This window comes from Labrus bergylta, chromosome 16 (genome assembly GCF_963930695.1).
Source record: "Labrus bergylta chromosome 16, fLabBer1.1, whole genome shotgun sequence".
Classification (NCBI taxonomy): domain Eukaryota; kingdom Metazoa; phylum Chordata; class Actinopteri; order Labriformes; family Labridae; genus Labrus; species Labrus bergylta.
Genome location: NC_089210.1, coordinates 5,507,590 through 5,523,901, shown reverse-complemented (window position 1 = coordinate 5,523,901; position 16,312 = coordinate 5,507,590). Strand labels below are relative to the sequence as shown.

The 16,312-nt window shown below is 42.0% G+C and overlaps 3 protein-coding genes across 5 annotated transcripts in view; 2 read left to right on the top strand and 1 right to left on the bottom strand.

The window, feature by feature from the left end:
* rpl27 (ribosomal protein L27) overlaps positions 1–16,312 on the top strand; it is a 76,061-nt gene that overhangs the window by 29,115 nt on the left and 30,634 nt on the right. The window lies entirely within an intron of this gene.
* kcna7 (potassium voltage-gated channel, shaker-related subfamily, member 7) lies at positions 91–8,850 on the top strand. Its single transcript, XM_020652685.3, has 3 exons — positions 91–492; positions 1,430–2,196; positions 5,408–8,850. The coding sequence occupies exons 2-3, from the start codon at positions 1,492–1,494 to the stop codon at positions 6,344–6,346; spliced, it is 1,644 nt and encodes a 547-aa protein (XP_020508341.1). The 5' UTR covers positions 91–492; positions 1,430–1,491; the 3' UTR covers positions 6,347–8,850.
* slc1a9 (solute carrier family 1 member 9) overlaps positions 8,659–16,312 on the bottom strand; it is a 30,370-nt gene continuing 22,716 nt past the window's right edge. For all 3 annotated transcript variants that reach the window (XM_065964496.1, XM_065964495.1, XM_029280946.2), the window contains exons 9-11: positions 14,099–14,233; positions 13,485–13,932; positions 8,659–13,100 (exon numbers count right to left, since the gene is read on the bottom strand). In XM_065964496.1, coding sequence (XP_065820568.1) covers positions 12,918–13,100; positions 13,485–13,932; positions 14,099–14,233 — 766 coding nt within the window. In that variant the 3' untranslated portion in view covers positions 8,659–12,917. The remainder of the gene's footprint in view (positions 13,101–13,484; positions 13,933–14,098; positions 14,234–16,312) is intronic.

The following is a 16,312-nucleotide window of genomic DNA, read 5'->3' as shown; positions in this document are numbered from 1 at the left end:
GGAGTAGAAGTGGCAGCGGTGCTCTTGCAGGAGGAGAGGGTCAAAGATTAAATTTCAGCCCAACAGCATTCCCAGAGGAGTTACTGAGCGTGAGAGAGAGAGAGAGAGTGCAGGGGAGCAAGTGAAGACAGTGAGTGACCTACAACAAGTTTAACTGTTTTACCTTCAACCACGCTGCAGATTAACACCGAAGCAGCCACTGAAGGAGCCACGCTGCCCCCCCCCTCCAAGAACTTAAAGGTTGGGGGTAACATAGAGTAGAAAGAGGAGGAGGAGGGGTCGTCTGGACGCTATGATGAGGGATTTGATACACAAACTGTCTCAGACAGAAGTAAGGGTCAGACCAACAGACTGCCTGAGGTGGATGTACAGTAGGAGAGTCGTCATGGCCCCTCGGTGGAGGTGTGATTAGTTCAGCAGCAGCTCGGGGAGGTACGACTGAGAGAAGGAGACCTGGTCTGAGTTTGGTGTCTTCTGAGTGCCCTGGACAAGGTGATTAACTGGTGATGAGTATGAAGCTGAATGCATGTCGAGATCCTTTTGCTTTATGTGATATATACAAAAAACATTTATAATATTGTGGAAAGCAGTCTTATCTTTTTTCCATGCTGACCATAACTCCTAACCCTTAACTTACACAATTTGTTGTAAGGTCTATATTGTAAGTGCTGTAAAATTGTCTACCTAAGTAATTATATCGTAAAAGCAACATCTACTTTTCTGAAATGAAGAAAAATCGTGAAAAATCAAAAAAAATAAATAGTGATGATACTGGTCAGTATGTACATCATACATTTACATACACTGTAAATAAGAAGAGGAAATGGCTACAGTGATGTCACCCATAAGTTTGTTGGCGACTTATTTTTAAGATTCCAGTTTGGTATTCTTGCCCATCTCTCTATATTTCTTTCACGTGGCAAAACGTAGTGAACTTTTTGAAAAAAATGACGGCCAAGTCGTCTGACTGTCTTTAGCTGTTTTCACACATGCACTCTTGAAAATTTCTAGAAAATTTCAGAAGAGTCAGAAACTTCCTGAGTTTTTTTATTGACCTATACGTGTCTCACAGTGCAAAGTTTTCCCTGTTGGACAAGTGGTTAATGGTGGGGGGAGGCTCTGTCAGGACGTAAGAAATAACTGGTAAACCAAGATGGCTCACAAAGCAACAAATTGCAATGTTATAACTAAGGGAAAATGTTTCTGGAAGTATTAAAATCAACTTATAATCAGGTGATTTTGTAATAGACTCCTTTATTTTTCAACCTGGTAGGTCAGATATTCACCCACCCAGCATTAGATTCAACCTCTTTAACCCAAAGGAAGAATCCAGTTGTTTTAAACAGTATCACATTTTTGACAAAATACAAGTTACTATCTGTGAAATTTCAGTTTTGTGCCAAGTTAACCTTCATTTTGTTCTCTCCAGAGTGAAGCGTCACAAAGAGATCAAGTAAGTCAAAAAACACTGAGAAGACAAGATTGAGAAAGATGGATAATCAAGACAAGGGAGGAGACACAGGAGGAAGAGGAGGTGGAGCGCAAACAGGAGACAAACAGAAAGCTGAGGAAGTCGGTGATGAAGACAAGCGTACAAAAGACAAAAACAACAAGCTGGAGAAGGAGGGCAGTGAGAAGGAGCCGGGCAGGGAGGCAAAGGAGGAGGACCGCCGCCTCCCGTGGAGGAACGGCTGGGCTCTGACTGAACGCCTGGCTATCAATGTATCAGGGATGCGCTACGAGACACAGCTCCGCACCCTCGCTCAGTTTCCAGACTCTCTGCTGGGCGACCCAAAGCGTCGCATTCGCTACTTCGACCCCCTGCGGAACGAGCTCTTCCTGGACAGAAGCCGAGTCTGCTTCGACGCCATCCTGTACTTCTACCAGTCTGGCGGGAGGCTGAGGAGGCCTGCCAATGTCCCCCTTGACATGTTCCTCTCCGAGCTGCGCTTCTACGAGCTCGGAGAGGAGATCATCGACCATTACAAAGAGGATGAAGGCTTCGCTAAGGAGGAGGAGAGGCCCTTACCCACCAATGATTTGCAGCGTCGCCTCTGGATGCTGTTTGAGTACCCAGAGTCTTCTGGAGGAGCTCGGATCATTGCCATCATAAGCGTCTTGGTCATTGTGATCTCAATTCTCATCTTCTGCCTGGAGACTCTGCCTGAGTTCAGGAATGAGAAGGAAGTGAGGGAGGTGAGGATAGTTTGCATGGTGCTGATACATCTGAGAGCTACTTAATGAATATCAGGAGACACAGAAATGAATCAGAAGGCAACAAATGGAGGTTATGTCATTGGGTATTCACATAAAGGACAAAGGCGGTGATTGAAGAACAGTCAGGGAATTGACAAGGTGCAGAGAGAAGAGGTATTACCACTTCCACGAGGTTATGAGGTGAACAGGTGCTGACGGGTGTCAGCTTGTCAAACATAAACCAGGTCTTTCAACACAAGTCTAGACATCATTATGTCCTCTTAACACTGAGGTGGGCATAGTTGAGCCAAACCAAAGATGATTAGAGAAAAAAAAAACATAAATGCTAAAAATTAAGTTAAGGGATAGCTAAGGATAGAGTATGGAAGGCTTCAAGGACATTTTTACAAAGATTATTTTGGACTTCGTCGTTAAATCTGATCCACTCAGTTTTAGGGGAAGGAATGGAGGAGAAGAGGGCACTTAAACTTCTGTTGGAAAAAAAAGTAAGGAAAGACTAATAAGGTCAGATAGGACTATCTTTGAGGAGAGATATCTTATAGAGATGATATGCCTTGTCAGCCACTCAGGGGTGACTGCCAAAGCCAGAGCCAGAGCTAACAAGTGCACTCAGGTGGGATTGATATTGCAGAAGTTCTAAGAAGAGATAGAGAGAGTGGAAGTAGTAAGACGCAAAGAAGCAAGTGTGAAGGGAAGGAAAGGAGATGAGCTTGTCTCACATTACCCTTTGGAGATCTAAAGGGCTATATATAGAGGAAGAACAACCCTAAGGGCACATCAACACATAAACGAATGTCTATATTAATAAATGGTGTCATAGGCTAGACGCGGACAACAGCATTAAAAAAAAGAGGCTTGCAGATCAACTTTTCTGATGACCGCCACAAAATGAAATTAGCCTTGTACACACTCCCGCAACCTGGAGACAGGAAAGAATCTGCAGAAGTGATACGCAGCAATACTTTCTGGATTTATGTTCCCCATCACCACCAATGCTACTCCGTTACAACCATACATAGGTAGTTAGGATCATATGATCGGAGTATTTTGAAGCTTTAAAAGCTACAGTAACAAAACCTATAAGCTAAGCCTTTCCCACGCAGTCACTCATTCTCCAGATGGTGGTCAATACCTCACCAACAAAAAATGATTGGTTATTTTTGTTGGTACCCATGTTGTTGGTTCTAAATTACAAGTTATATGTCCTTTCAGCTGTTTATGGATACTAATCTTTTCATTAGATTCTACAGCCATGCTTTCAACTAAGGGAGGCTGTGGAAATACACAACTCAGTTCAGATACTGTAGACCAAAATGGTGGACATTTGGGCATCACCAATAGGGATGCTGAGTTGACGAAAGCTGGCCTGAAGTAGGATAGCAAAACAACCTCAACATCCAAGCAAAATCTTGCCCTCCCAATTTGAATGAAGTAACAGCTGTCTTTACTCTCCCCAACAGTCATCCTTCATGCCCTGCATGACCCATGCAAAATTGAAATGTCTCTCAGGCAACACTTCTTGGAATGACCTTTTCTTTTACTCTTTGGACCTGTGGGGTTCCTTAGTGGTTACTACATAGGACAATGGTTTGCTTCTTACTGACCTGCACAGTTCCAATGACAAAATGTGGAGTGAGGTATGCAACGAAAAACTTACAAAGGATCATACTAAAGTTAAGTATTTAAAAGGATCCGCACACTGTATTTAAAACTCCCAGCAAATTTAATTTCAAAAGCAACCTTTCAATCTCACAGATCAAGTCCTTGACCATTAAAGTAGCTGGGAGCTTTAAATACAGTGTGTGGATCCTTGCTGAGCTCTACCTCATCATCCACTATCATTCGTTGGAGGTTTTAATGGACAGGGAAAGCCATAATCATCCACTCTGACAACAATGCAGTTGTAGGGATCATGCCTCAGCCACCATCCAGTTTATGTTGCAGACTCAATCTCTGCTCAACACCAGTTCATCCTCAGGGTAGCAAACACCATTGTTGACTCAATGTCTTGTCTGTCTTTCCAAAAATGCAGACACTTGATCTCAGAATCTTATTGTCATCCCATACCAGTCCCACAGTTTTCAGCTATAACATCCTGGAGGCATTCCTTAACAGACTTGCCCAAAATTCACACTCAGCCTGCCTAGCTGGCTTATACTTAGAATAATGTCAATCACTATGAGTACTGCTTTTACTTCTATACTATCTTGAGTATTGTCATGCTGTAAATGTAGGGCTAATGTGGTATGCTTTCTATGAATTGCGTATGTGAATATTATCCAGATCTATTGATTACATCTAATAAATGGTCCAATCGGCGATTCATCCCAGGATAGGGTTTTGCTGAAGCAACCATTAAAGTCTACGCTTTGCTTCAGAGGGCGTATTACCCAATGGTTGTCTAAAAAAATGAAAGTCATGTCTTTTCCCTTCCTATTCTGACATCTAATGGCACAACAAGATATGTTCCACTTATACCAGGAATTTGGCTTGCTTTTCCATGAGGTTGATGGACAGTGAGAATCATAAAAACGTATAAATACATGGTGTTGTCAGCAATACGTGCTACAAACGTAGCCGAAGCTTAGAGTAATTCTATCTAACTTGTTAAAAACAGTAATGCCCAGTCATTTCAAACCTGCAATTCCTCTCCAGAAGAAACAAGCGGCTGGGTAAGCTGAAGCCTGTATCAGATGCCTTGGCTGTGCTGGTGTCTGGGGTGTAACGCAACCCTCAGTCACATGAACTTCATGTTTTTTTGTTTGTGTTTAAATATAGAGGTACCGATTTACATAAAGTCCGCGAGGAAACATTAAGCCAGCAAAGTGAAAATAGAGAAGAGAGAGAAGTTAACACAGTATCACAGATCTCACAGATCCTGATGACTAATGTCATTCTCCAAATGTACTAAGGACCAACTCGTGTAATAATCGCTTCTTCTTACTTATCCTATCTCTCTCCTGTTTACTTCCACCTTGTTTACCTTGGTCACTCTCCTGTAAATATAGTCTCCATGGAGATATTTATTATAGCCTCACCTTTACCCTTTAGTCTCATTTTCCTTTCCAGCCCATGTCCAACAGATGATAGAAAACAAATGCTATCTGTTCAGAAAGCGGCTTATATGCATTAGCTATCTTAAATCTTTGCATGCAACTAAGCACTTTCCTCTCATTCCTTTCTTTTCCAGCAATTCACCACCATGCCTCACCCGACCCATCCGAATGAAACCATCTCGGTCCCACCTGGCTTCACTTTCTTTCAGGACCCCTTCTTCATTGTGGAGACAATCTGCATCTGCTGGTTCTCCTTTGAACTCTTTGTGCGCTTTGCCTGCGCTCCGAGCAAGGTGCATTTCTTCAAAGACGTCATGAATACCATTGACTTCTTCGCAATCATTCCTTATTTTGTCACAATAGGCACAGAGCTGGCCAAGGACAAAGGCGCACAACCATCTGTGTCCCTTGCCCTCATTCGGGTCATCAGGCTGGTAAGGGTCTTCAGGATCTTCAAGCTTTCACGTCACTCAAAGGGCCTACAGATCCTTGGGCAGACGCTGAAAGCTAGCCTCAGAGAGCTTGCCCTGCTCATCTTCTTCCTCTTCATTGGAGTTATACTCTTTTCAAGTGCAGCCTACTTTGCGGAGGTGGACAGTCCTGACACAGCATTCACCAGCATCCCAGAGGCTTTCTGGTGGGCAGTGGTATCCATGACGACTGTCGGCTATGGTGACATGTACCCGGAGACAGTTGGGGGAAAGCTGGTGGGCTCCATGTGTGCCATCGCTGGTGTGCTCACCATCTCATTGCCAGTACCTGTCATAGTATCTAATTTCAGCTACTTCTACCACAGAGAGACGGAGTGCGAGGAGACGTCGCAGTACAAACATGTCTCCACAGAACTGTGGGAAAAGGACGGGGAAGAAGATGGAGAGGAGCACAATGAGGAAGTAGAGGACGAGAATCCTGAATACATGGGAGATTATGCCCTCATGTATGGGCAGAACTGCAGGGGTGTCTGCGCACCACTCAACGGGACTCTTCTGACAGGGCTGTGTGTCGGTCAGGCTGTTGGGGATCAGAGAGGGCTAAACTTCTACCTCAAAGAGCCTCTGGTCACTCAGGTGTGATCAAAGGCAGGACCGACTGAGTGTTCTCAGAATTACACTCAAACCCCGCCTCACATCAGGAAAAGAAGAGTAGAACGAATGAAAGTTACAATTAACTGGAGTGACACAAGATAAGATAAGATACTACTTTATTGGTAGAACACCTATGTGTGTAAAAACATTATCCCTAGTTTGTGCCTTTCTTGTCAAGGTCATTACTTTTTTCAACTTTTTCATCATTATATTTGACCCACAGATATACAGTATACAGAATATATTTGTATGTATCAATAAACAAAATTTAACCAGTCTATGCACAACTTTGCAGGTGGTTTTTCCACGACTTATTGCCTGATTAAAGACGTGTCTTGAATCCTTGAAGAGAATGACTGAGGTGCTGCATACTGAAGTATCAGTCACTGCAAATTATCTGATCGTGTAAGGGGAATGGTGGTATCATTTACTATGGATGTGCACATGTAGAGTAGCTAAATGTACAACAAGTGCTGCAGGTGTTGATGTCTTACTTCTTGTCAGAGTTATGGCAGAAATGTGTTGCTGCAATCTTGAGCTTAAGACGATTACAAAGAGATCGCTCATCGGCTGACAGGGGTGCAGACAGAGTTCATGTTGTAGATGTAAAGCTAGCATGTATGTTACACAGTCACATAGTATCACAGATACAGCCTGGAAAGACGTATGGTGAAAGATGATATCAGGCCAGAGATGGTGTACCTCAGGGCCAGCTGACATTTCTGGGGTTGTGGTTGTGAGGCCAGACTGTAGTGTCATTTGACCGATTCAACACTGTACTCTAGTAGTCCAAGGCGCCCAAATACTTGATCAAGCAAGGAATGCTTTTAGTAGTGTTGCTCCCTATGTTTGCCAAGTTTGAAAGGGGTCGTTGTAAATAACTTCTTGACTATTCGATTGAAGTGAAAGACTCTCTTAGGGGGTAGGTGGTTAAGTGTTGGTATAATATTAAAGAATAAAACCTTTTTTTTTCTCTAGACAAAATTAGCATCCGTATCAATATCATACTTCTTTTTTTCAAAGTAATTTTTAGGCCATTTTTTTGCCTTTATTGGATAGGACGGCTGAGGAGAGACCGTAATTGCTGGAAGAAGAGAGTGGGTGATAACATGCGACAAGGCCCAAGTCGGATTAAACCCACAGCCTCAGTGAAGAGAATTATTCGCTGTTTTTATAGGGTGCGCAACATAACCTTTAGGCTATCTGCTGCCCCATCAATCTCGCTTTATTTGAATTAGAAATGATTGAAATCCAAGCTTGGGTTAACAATCGCTGACAATCTAGCATTTGCTAAGCCTCACCCTTCTTTAGCTCCACTCTTGGTAGTTGACCCAACGCTTGCTTGTGGGATTATATATCCCTTCTGTACTGGGAAGGCCTTAGAAACCTTGCTAGGGATAGGGACCTCTAGGTTGACTTTCTTAGCCTGCTGCCACTACATATAGACCCAAGACAAGCAGCAAAAATGGATGAATGACTGTCCATCTGAATGCACATTATGTTACAGACAGAGGAGAGAGACTATAGAAGAGAGTGGTAAACGGTAGCAAACCTTTAACATGTTTAGTAGACAGATTTGCCAAACAGTGAGCTGTTACATTTGCAGTATTTTTCCATCAGTTGTGAGGAAGCATCTTAAATGTTCAAGTGCTTTATTCAACTGACCAGCTATTATGATAGAATACTGCTCATATGCACTCAGCCATATCTTGTGAAAACTATTTGAGTTTTTAAAGGCTACTAAGAAAGTGTTTGGCAGTAGAGCAAGAGTTTTATTAATGTTTTGTTTGACACATGTAATATTCTTATCACCACTGGAATCCATTGTAGATGTGTTGAATTCAAGCTAACGTTCGCTATTATGAAACTGCTTTATTTCTTAGGAACAAAAAAATATCCTTTTTTTTTTGTTTACATGTAAAACCATTGTTGATTGTAAGACAATTGTGTTAATGTTGTGACTGTTTGGCTGTAGTCAGTCCTGCCTACTCATGGAACAGATGGGGCTGTCTTATGTATGTATACTGTATGTCTTACTTTAATCACTCATTTCAAGGATTTCCAGATTCCTTCCAGATGACTTCCCGTTCAGTGACCTGGGAAGAATGTGAGGTTTTCTCAAATCTAAACAACTTTCTTTTTAAAGCATTATGATGTGTAGTGTTTGTAGTTTTATTAGAAGGTCACGTAGACTTCAGACTTTCTTAAACTTTAAAGTCTTAAAAAGCTTTGACTTTGAATGTGTGCTTCCTCTTAATTTTGTACTTTCTCTTTTTGTTTGTTTAAGAAAGAAAGAAAGAAAGAAAGAAAGAAAAAAAGAAAAAAAGAAAGCTCTCTATTGCTGCATTTTCTTGTGTATTTGCTTGTTTTACTATTATCCCTTTTGTTGCATTTACTGGATTACTTAAAAAAAAAAATGTACTGTGCTTTTATGAAGAAGCCCCTAGAGGCAAACTGTGATTTGGGGCTCTACAAATAAATCTGAACTTATCCACCTGGATACTACAGTTTCTGCCAGCCGAACAGAGATATGAGTTGTGTGGTAAGCTGTAGGTCCATTGCATGTGATGAGTGATCTTGCCTCTAGATGTCAGACTACGTTTTTAAAACAGCTCCCATTGACCACATGGCCCAGGACATCTGTGTAACTCCTGCTGCCTTTGGATCTGATTTACAGTAACATGAGAGTAAGTGAATGCAGCATTCTTTCGCTTGAAACGATCATGTTCATTCATATGATACAATCCAGATGACCTAGGTTATTTTCATTCCATGTCATAAAACAAGATAGTTTAGTTTCTGGGGCAGGAAAGAAAAATGATATCAACTGGATAAATTGGTTACAGATTTCAATAGAACCAGAGAGGTGTAAAGGTGTAATGTTTTTCCATATTTGGTATGAGTTATTAAATGAAGAATCACATGCAACTATTATCATCCTTAAATGATTTAGGGATCAATTTTCCAGCACAAATGTTAATATTTGGTGGCTAAAATCAGACAAAGAAAAGAACAACTGGGATTTATCTTTGAATAATTGAATACATGTTTAACCCATTAAAAAACTATGATTGGAAAATTATTTTTTACACAAGAAAATTTTTCTAAAACACGACCAAATTCCAATATTCTACAAAATCTCTATTTGATTATTTCTTACAACTGAATTCGTTGGAGAAAACCATTTTTTTCCTCCTTTCATTTACATTAATCTCATAGTTTTTTGTCTGTTGTGTTTAAGATTACTGTTTAAGTTTACATTTGGTACAAAGCCATGCATGTATGTTTAGAAAAAGAGAAAACATTTCAGTTAAGTTTGTTGGATATGAAGAACCTTCCTGTAAAATAATTATCAATCAACTCAAAATATGCAGGATAAAAATAATTTATTAAACATCTAAATAATTCCACTGGATCTTTAAGTTTCTTTAAACCATACCACATTGTGTCCTTATCTGATTTTTTTGGTGAAACATCCTCTCCCTGAAGCTGTGATGTATAAATTAATGATATATAGTTTTGTCTAGAACTTAATTGAAAATAACTAAAGACTGAAGTGTATAATTTAAAAACAGACCAGGGTTTTTTTGAGCAGATGATGCTTAACCCCGAAGCAAACACACACACAAAGACACACGCGCTCTCTCGATGATGAAGATGATGGCTGCAGTGATTAAATTCCTGACCCCCCTGTCGCCTCAGATGGTGTGATATCCTCATGTCATGTACTGGAGGCACAGCTCTCTGTCATGCTACAGCACAGATTAGTGTTTCACAGCACCATCAGCCCCAACGGAACCACAGATTTGAATTTTTTGCATATCTTTAGACAAACCTCAAAACAGATTTAAAGATTTCCGCTGGATGCTGCTCTGCTTCACCTTTTTCCCTCCACCTAAAAAAGTCAGATCTCCCCGCTGACGTGCAAGGAAGAATAAACTAACGTCAGTCCTGCTCGCAATTACCCACAGTGCCCTTATGCTGTCTGGGAAGAATGAAAAGGATTGACGTCTTTCTGGCCATCTGCCGCCCTCCTATTCCTCTCCCATCCCTCACTCTCTCCTGCCTCGCCCTTCTCTAACTCTTCTTTGAGCGGATTAAGTGCGTTGGAATCTCTGTGTGTCGTTGTCTCATCAATGTGTAAGTGTGCCTATCGAGTGCGGTTTGTCTGTGTGTTTGTTGTAAATCTTCCATCCAGTAATATCTTTGTCTGCGTCTTTAGTCACCAAACACTGACGCGTGTCCCCTTTCGACTGCAAATCCCCCCACAGATTGCACACGTTACTTACAAAGCAGAGTAAACACAGATGAAGTGTAGCTATTTGAAATAAATCTCTAAGATTTTATTACATACAATATACACACGACCTGGATCTGCGATTCTGAGTCAAGACTTAAGGATGCGGGGAGCCAGTTGATTAAATCACATTCAAAATGAAAGGCAGTTCAGTGGGGAGGGAGATGAAGTTATTTTTTTTGCAACAAAGCAAGAATTCAAACTGACACGAGAGTAAAATTGAAATTACTAGTAAATTTTAAAACATACGACAAAAATTTAAACAGCATAATGCCTATTCGCATCATTTCAGACATCAGACCACAACAAGTAAATACAAACCATAAATAATATCAACAATATTAACATCAAGAGCAACATAAGTCAGGGAAAAATGAGGTGAATGCAAGAAAATGTAGAGATGTACAGAAGCCATAAGTGGACATACATCCATACATTTTATTAAACTACCTTTATTCCTTGAAACGAGAACATTTTGGCTGTTTTCTTAAAATGTTATATACTGGTTTCTCTGGAAAATAAGATTTCAAGAAAACCGCAGAAATGAACTTGCTGTAATGGGAAAACCAGCCTTGATAATTGCAAGATAACTGGATAATATCGTTAAGTAAGCAAACAACTGAATGTACTCGTTTTATAGAAAACTCGGTAAAATAAAATGTATGTCACTTCTGGTTTCAGAAGAAACCAACATGGCAGCAGTGAAGTACCAACCCCAGGCTGATTTTACACAGACAAGACAGAAACTAATGGGTGTTGTCCAGTGGCCATTACTTTTTACAGTGGATGACCCTGAAGCCATGGAGGTACCGAGCTAATGCAAAACTGAACAGGATCTGTGAGTTTTCAATGCAATTATTCCACCTATCATTACATTTATCAGCCATTACATTATGACCACCTGCGTAATATTGTATAGACGCCCCTCTCATCAAGTCAGGGCTGATTTAGCAATGACCTGATGAGACATGGACTCCACTAGACCTCTTAAGGTGTGCTGGGGTATCTGGCACTATGACTTTAGCAGCAAATCCTTGAAGTCCTGTAAGTTGAGAGATGGAGACTCCATTGATCAGACTAGGTTGTTAAGCACGTCCCACAGATGCTCTATTGGATAGAGTTCTGGGGAATTAGGAAGCCTAGTCAACACCTTGACTCGTTTTCCTGGTCCTCCAGGCAACCTTCTTTCATTGCTCCAAGGTCCAGTTCAATTGCCCATTGAAAGTGCTTTTCGGCAGTGGACAGGGGTCAGCATGGGCTGAGTGGTCTGAAGCTACACAGCCCCATAGACAACAAACTACGATGTGCTTTGTGCTCTGAAACCTTTCTATCAGACCCAGCATTTGCTCCTGCATCAATGAGCCTTGGCCACCCATGACCCTGGTTCACCAGTTTCTTTCCTTGACCCACTTTTGGTTGGTGATGACCACTGCAGACTGGGAACACCCCACCAGAGCTGCAGAGTTGGAGATGCTCTGACCCTGTCGTTAAGCCATAACAACACACCCTTACCTTTGCCCATTCATCCTGCTTCTAACACATCAACTTCAAGGACAAAATGTTCACATGCTGCCTAACGTAACCCAACCCCTGACAGGTGTCGTTGTAAAGAGATACTCAGTATTTCTCACTTCACCTGTCAGTGGTCATAATGTGATGGCTGATTGGTGTATGTTGTCAAATAAACTAAGAAATTTAAGGGACCTAGTAACCTATTTCACTGAAGAGATACTTGAAACTTGGCATTCGAACTTCCTGGCAGAAACCCTGCGCTCATGGCTGTGCATCAAAAGGCTGGTCAAAAGGAACATCAATATCCACAACATTTTTATAACTGCAGACTCACAAATTCTGTCCTATCAGGCAGAAATAAGCAAGTTCAGACATACAAGAGCAATTCAAGTTTGGGTAGAAATTAGAAATTAAGGAAGAGATGGGTTTTAACATGCATAAAGTAGGGATACAACTCTCCGTTTTCTCTTATTGTGAGAAAAACTAAAGAGCCACAAGCCTGGAATTAAGGGCTAAGGAATTATACAGGGTGTTGCCATTGCAACATTTGAATGTCTGTGCTTATTAAGTAAGCTTTACTTATCCAACAGTTCTTTTATTCAAGAGCAGTGAACCGAAAGACATCGAAAAAGTAGAAATGTAACAGCCAGAGATCCATTGTGGACCTCCACTGGAATCCTGCAGAAGAGTGGAGCTGCGTGTGAAACAGAAACTAATCGATGTGGAAGCTCTTTGGTGATACAAATCCAATCACGGCAGATCGCCCTGTGGGAGGGCTTGCCTCCGATCATAAGCAGTGTCATCACTCTCCTCGCCGTCGCTCACTTCATCCAAAACTCTTTCTCTCTCCTCCTCCTCCTCCGTTTCGCTCTCTCGCCTCAGCCGCTCTCGTTCCCGCTCTCGCTCTCTGTGGGAGCGAGGAATGGTGGAAATCTGAGGAGGCAAAGACAAACACATGAGAGAACGTCGAACCATGTGTTTAACACTAAGTGACATTTACAAATGGACAAGTGCTAAATATTGAAAGAAGGATTTGGAGGGATTGATGCGTTGATCATTTTATATGAGAGAGTTAAGACAAATAGAAACTGACTCATCCATGTGCAGATAATTGACTCTGGTGCTCCATGCTAAAAAAAAACCAACTTGCATTGCAACTTTTCCATAAATTGGCAGCAGAATCAAGCATCTTAGGCGTATACAAATTCCTGTTGGGACTGACCAGTATAAAAAATCTGCACTTTCAGAGCTTCACAACATCCTGGCTAACCATAAACTAATTATTAAAAGCAGAAAGAAGCAGCAGTTAGTGGTTACCTGGTTATCGTGGCTTGGCAGGGCGCAGTAGCCCGGCTCTGTCCTGTGGAGGAGCCTCGGTGAATGAGTGCGGAAAGGTCGGGGGGAATGGGAGTGGGAGCAAACGGAGCGCGGAGAGGGAGAGCGGATGGAGCGAGGTGAAGGAGATCGGACGGAACGGGCGGGTGAGTACGTGATGGATTGGGACTGGGAGAGAACGTGACTGTGGTGGTTTTGTTTAGGCGGGCGGGGGGAGCGAGGGGGCAGCTCGGGTGGTTTGAGAGGGTCGATCAGGTCGATCTCGGTGAGGATCGGGGGCGGGGGGATGAAATCGAGCTCCTCCTCCTCCGGGTGGAGAAGTTGCATTTCGGCTGCGTCGAGTTCAGCAAGCTCAGCCCTTGACAAGTGGTCCACGATGCCTGCACCGAACGAGTCGCCCACCACATTGATGGAGGTACGCATTCTGTCACTGGGTGCATAAACAGTATCAGCATCAGCAAAGGAAACCACCATGAGCTGAAATAATCGTCACCTTTGTATCCCCTGCTACATATATATCTGTTTAAACGTTAATAGCTTCAGAGCAGTGATTTCTCATCCCCACACACCCTCAGCCTATCAGACACCTGACTCACAGCAGCCAGTCGACAGCGATGAGCAGACTGATGTCCTGAGTGGGCAGACCCACAGCCGTCAGGATGAGCAGCATGGTGACCAGTCCAGCACTGGGAATACTGGCAGCTCCGACACTGGCCAGGGTGGCAGTCATACTGTGGAGGAAGAAGAATGAACTGTTATATATAACATAAAACACTAACTAGAGAATGTGGACTTGATAAAGTATTCAGACTCGTCTCAGTCAAAGTTCCATTTTAAGAGCTTAAATCTCAAAAATTTAATTTAAGATTTTTTTTTAAGGATCTCTAAGGGAACCCTGTGTTTTGTGCTTCTCACGTTCCTGCCTTCACTGCTGATTAAACCGCCCTAATCAGCCAATTTGTCAAATGAACTTTGTGTGCCCCAGAAACCCTAGAAGGGACAAAGTATCCGCATGATGTCCAATGAAACGGTTAACAACAGGTTTCAGTGTGAACGACTGAACTTTACATGAATCTGCTTTCTTTATTTGTTGTTCCCTCTAATGGCGCCACCAGACTGCACACTGTCACAGACAGTGAAAATACAGATGTCTGGGTTGACAATGGTTGGAAACAAACAGATCAAATTAACTCATGGAAGAGTCTGGGTGTCACAACAGCGCTCTCAAATTGGTTCTGACGGCTTTTGTGAGGATTCTTTCGGGTCCAGCCTCAACAATGTGGACCTGATTGTTTATTGTGTATTCAAATTAACCCATCTGGCACTATTTGCTATGTCAACAAACATCTAATGCTTTTATTCTCGTATTCTGATGAAATCTATAATTTTCTTCAAATCTGAAACACATTTGATTGTAAAGTGACATTTTTTTTTTTTTCCTGCGACATGCAGTGAGCGCCCAGCCAATCAGAAGTCACACAGCAGTACCCAGAAGACCCTGATGGTCTGCTGTGGGGCTTGTTATGCAAACATGAGGAATTAAGGGAGGAGGTGAACTTAATTTTTTTCCAGACTCGTTGACTTTGCGTTAGCTGATCACAACAAAATCCATTTCATGTGGTTTGGATGTTTTAAAAAAGACATCTTAACTATGCCAAGTGTATTTAGAGTGTTTCAGATCACAACGTATTCATGACATTATGTTGTTAGGTTTTAAAGCCAGATGTGTCAGCATGACTCTTTTTTTTGGTCGTATTTGAACCACGACAAAACAAAAACCCTTAATGACTTCTGATCTGTATGGAAACGTAAATCTTAAATACTCCAGAAAGTTGTGACATGCAGTGCGTGCTGGTCTCAGATGGTCCTGCAGGATAGCCTGAACCTTGTTCTCAACCACACGGGATGCTGTTTTACAAAGAGCTTTGTGTGACGTCTCCATTTTTTTAAGTACACTAGTTATCACCCCACAGAGATCGAGGGATTAAGCCGGACAGATTTACACAACACATATGGATCGCGTTTAAGAACAATTTCCCCTCAAGATGACGCAATAGGCATACAGAACTTTCAGAAAATTGGATTTTAGGATTTGAGTGGGACGCAGCCGCTGATGAAAGACACACAGTAAACAACTTCAGAGAGCTAGCATCATCTTTAACCAGCGGCCACAACATGCAGAGTCTGATCCAAGGAGGCTGGATCCAATCACACATGAATGTTCCGCTGAAACCGCAGAAATGGGACACAAGAGCATCTTGGTAGCTGAGCGGTTTCAGCGCATGCCACGTATCAGCAACCCTGCCACTTCGATTGTGAGCAGCAAACGTTGTTTCACTTCACGCCTTCCTCTCTGCTGTCGTCTCTTTATCGTCTACTGCTGACTAATTAATGTAGAAGACCCAAAATAATCTGTGAGAATGGACACTGATACCTCATTATGTCTTTACTGCAATCATGCAGATGCTGTTCATTCATCTCTCTGTCTTCATCTTAGAAAACATTTTGGGATTTGTTTTGTTGTCAGCTTTATTTGTAACAACGAACATTGAAGAAATACATTTTATGTTCAATTACTAGAATACACCAAGGGCCTCATTCACAGAAAGATTGCACAACTTTTGAGCTTGCCTAACTTGTGCAAAAAAAACACAATAAACACTGCTTGGAGGACTACAGCCTCCATACATGGGGCGTGTGCTCTAACCACTTTACCCCCACGTCCCCTCTGCTTTCTTTTTGAATATGATTATCTTCTGCCTTTAAGTTCCTTCATGCTGCTGTTTAGCACATCCCTCCACCTTCAGAAT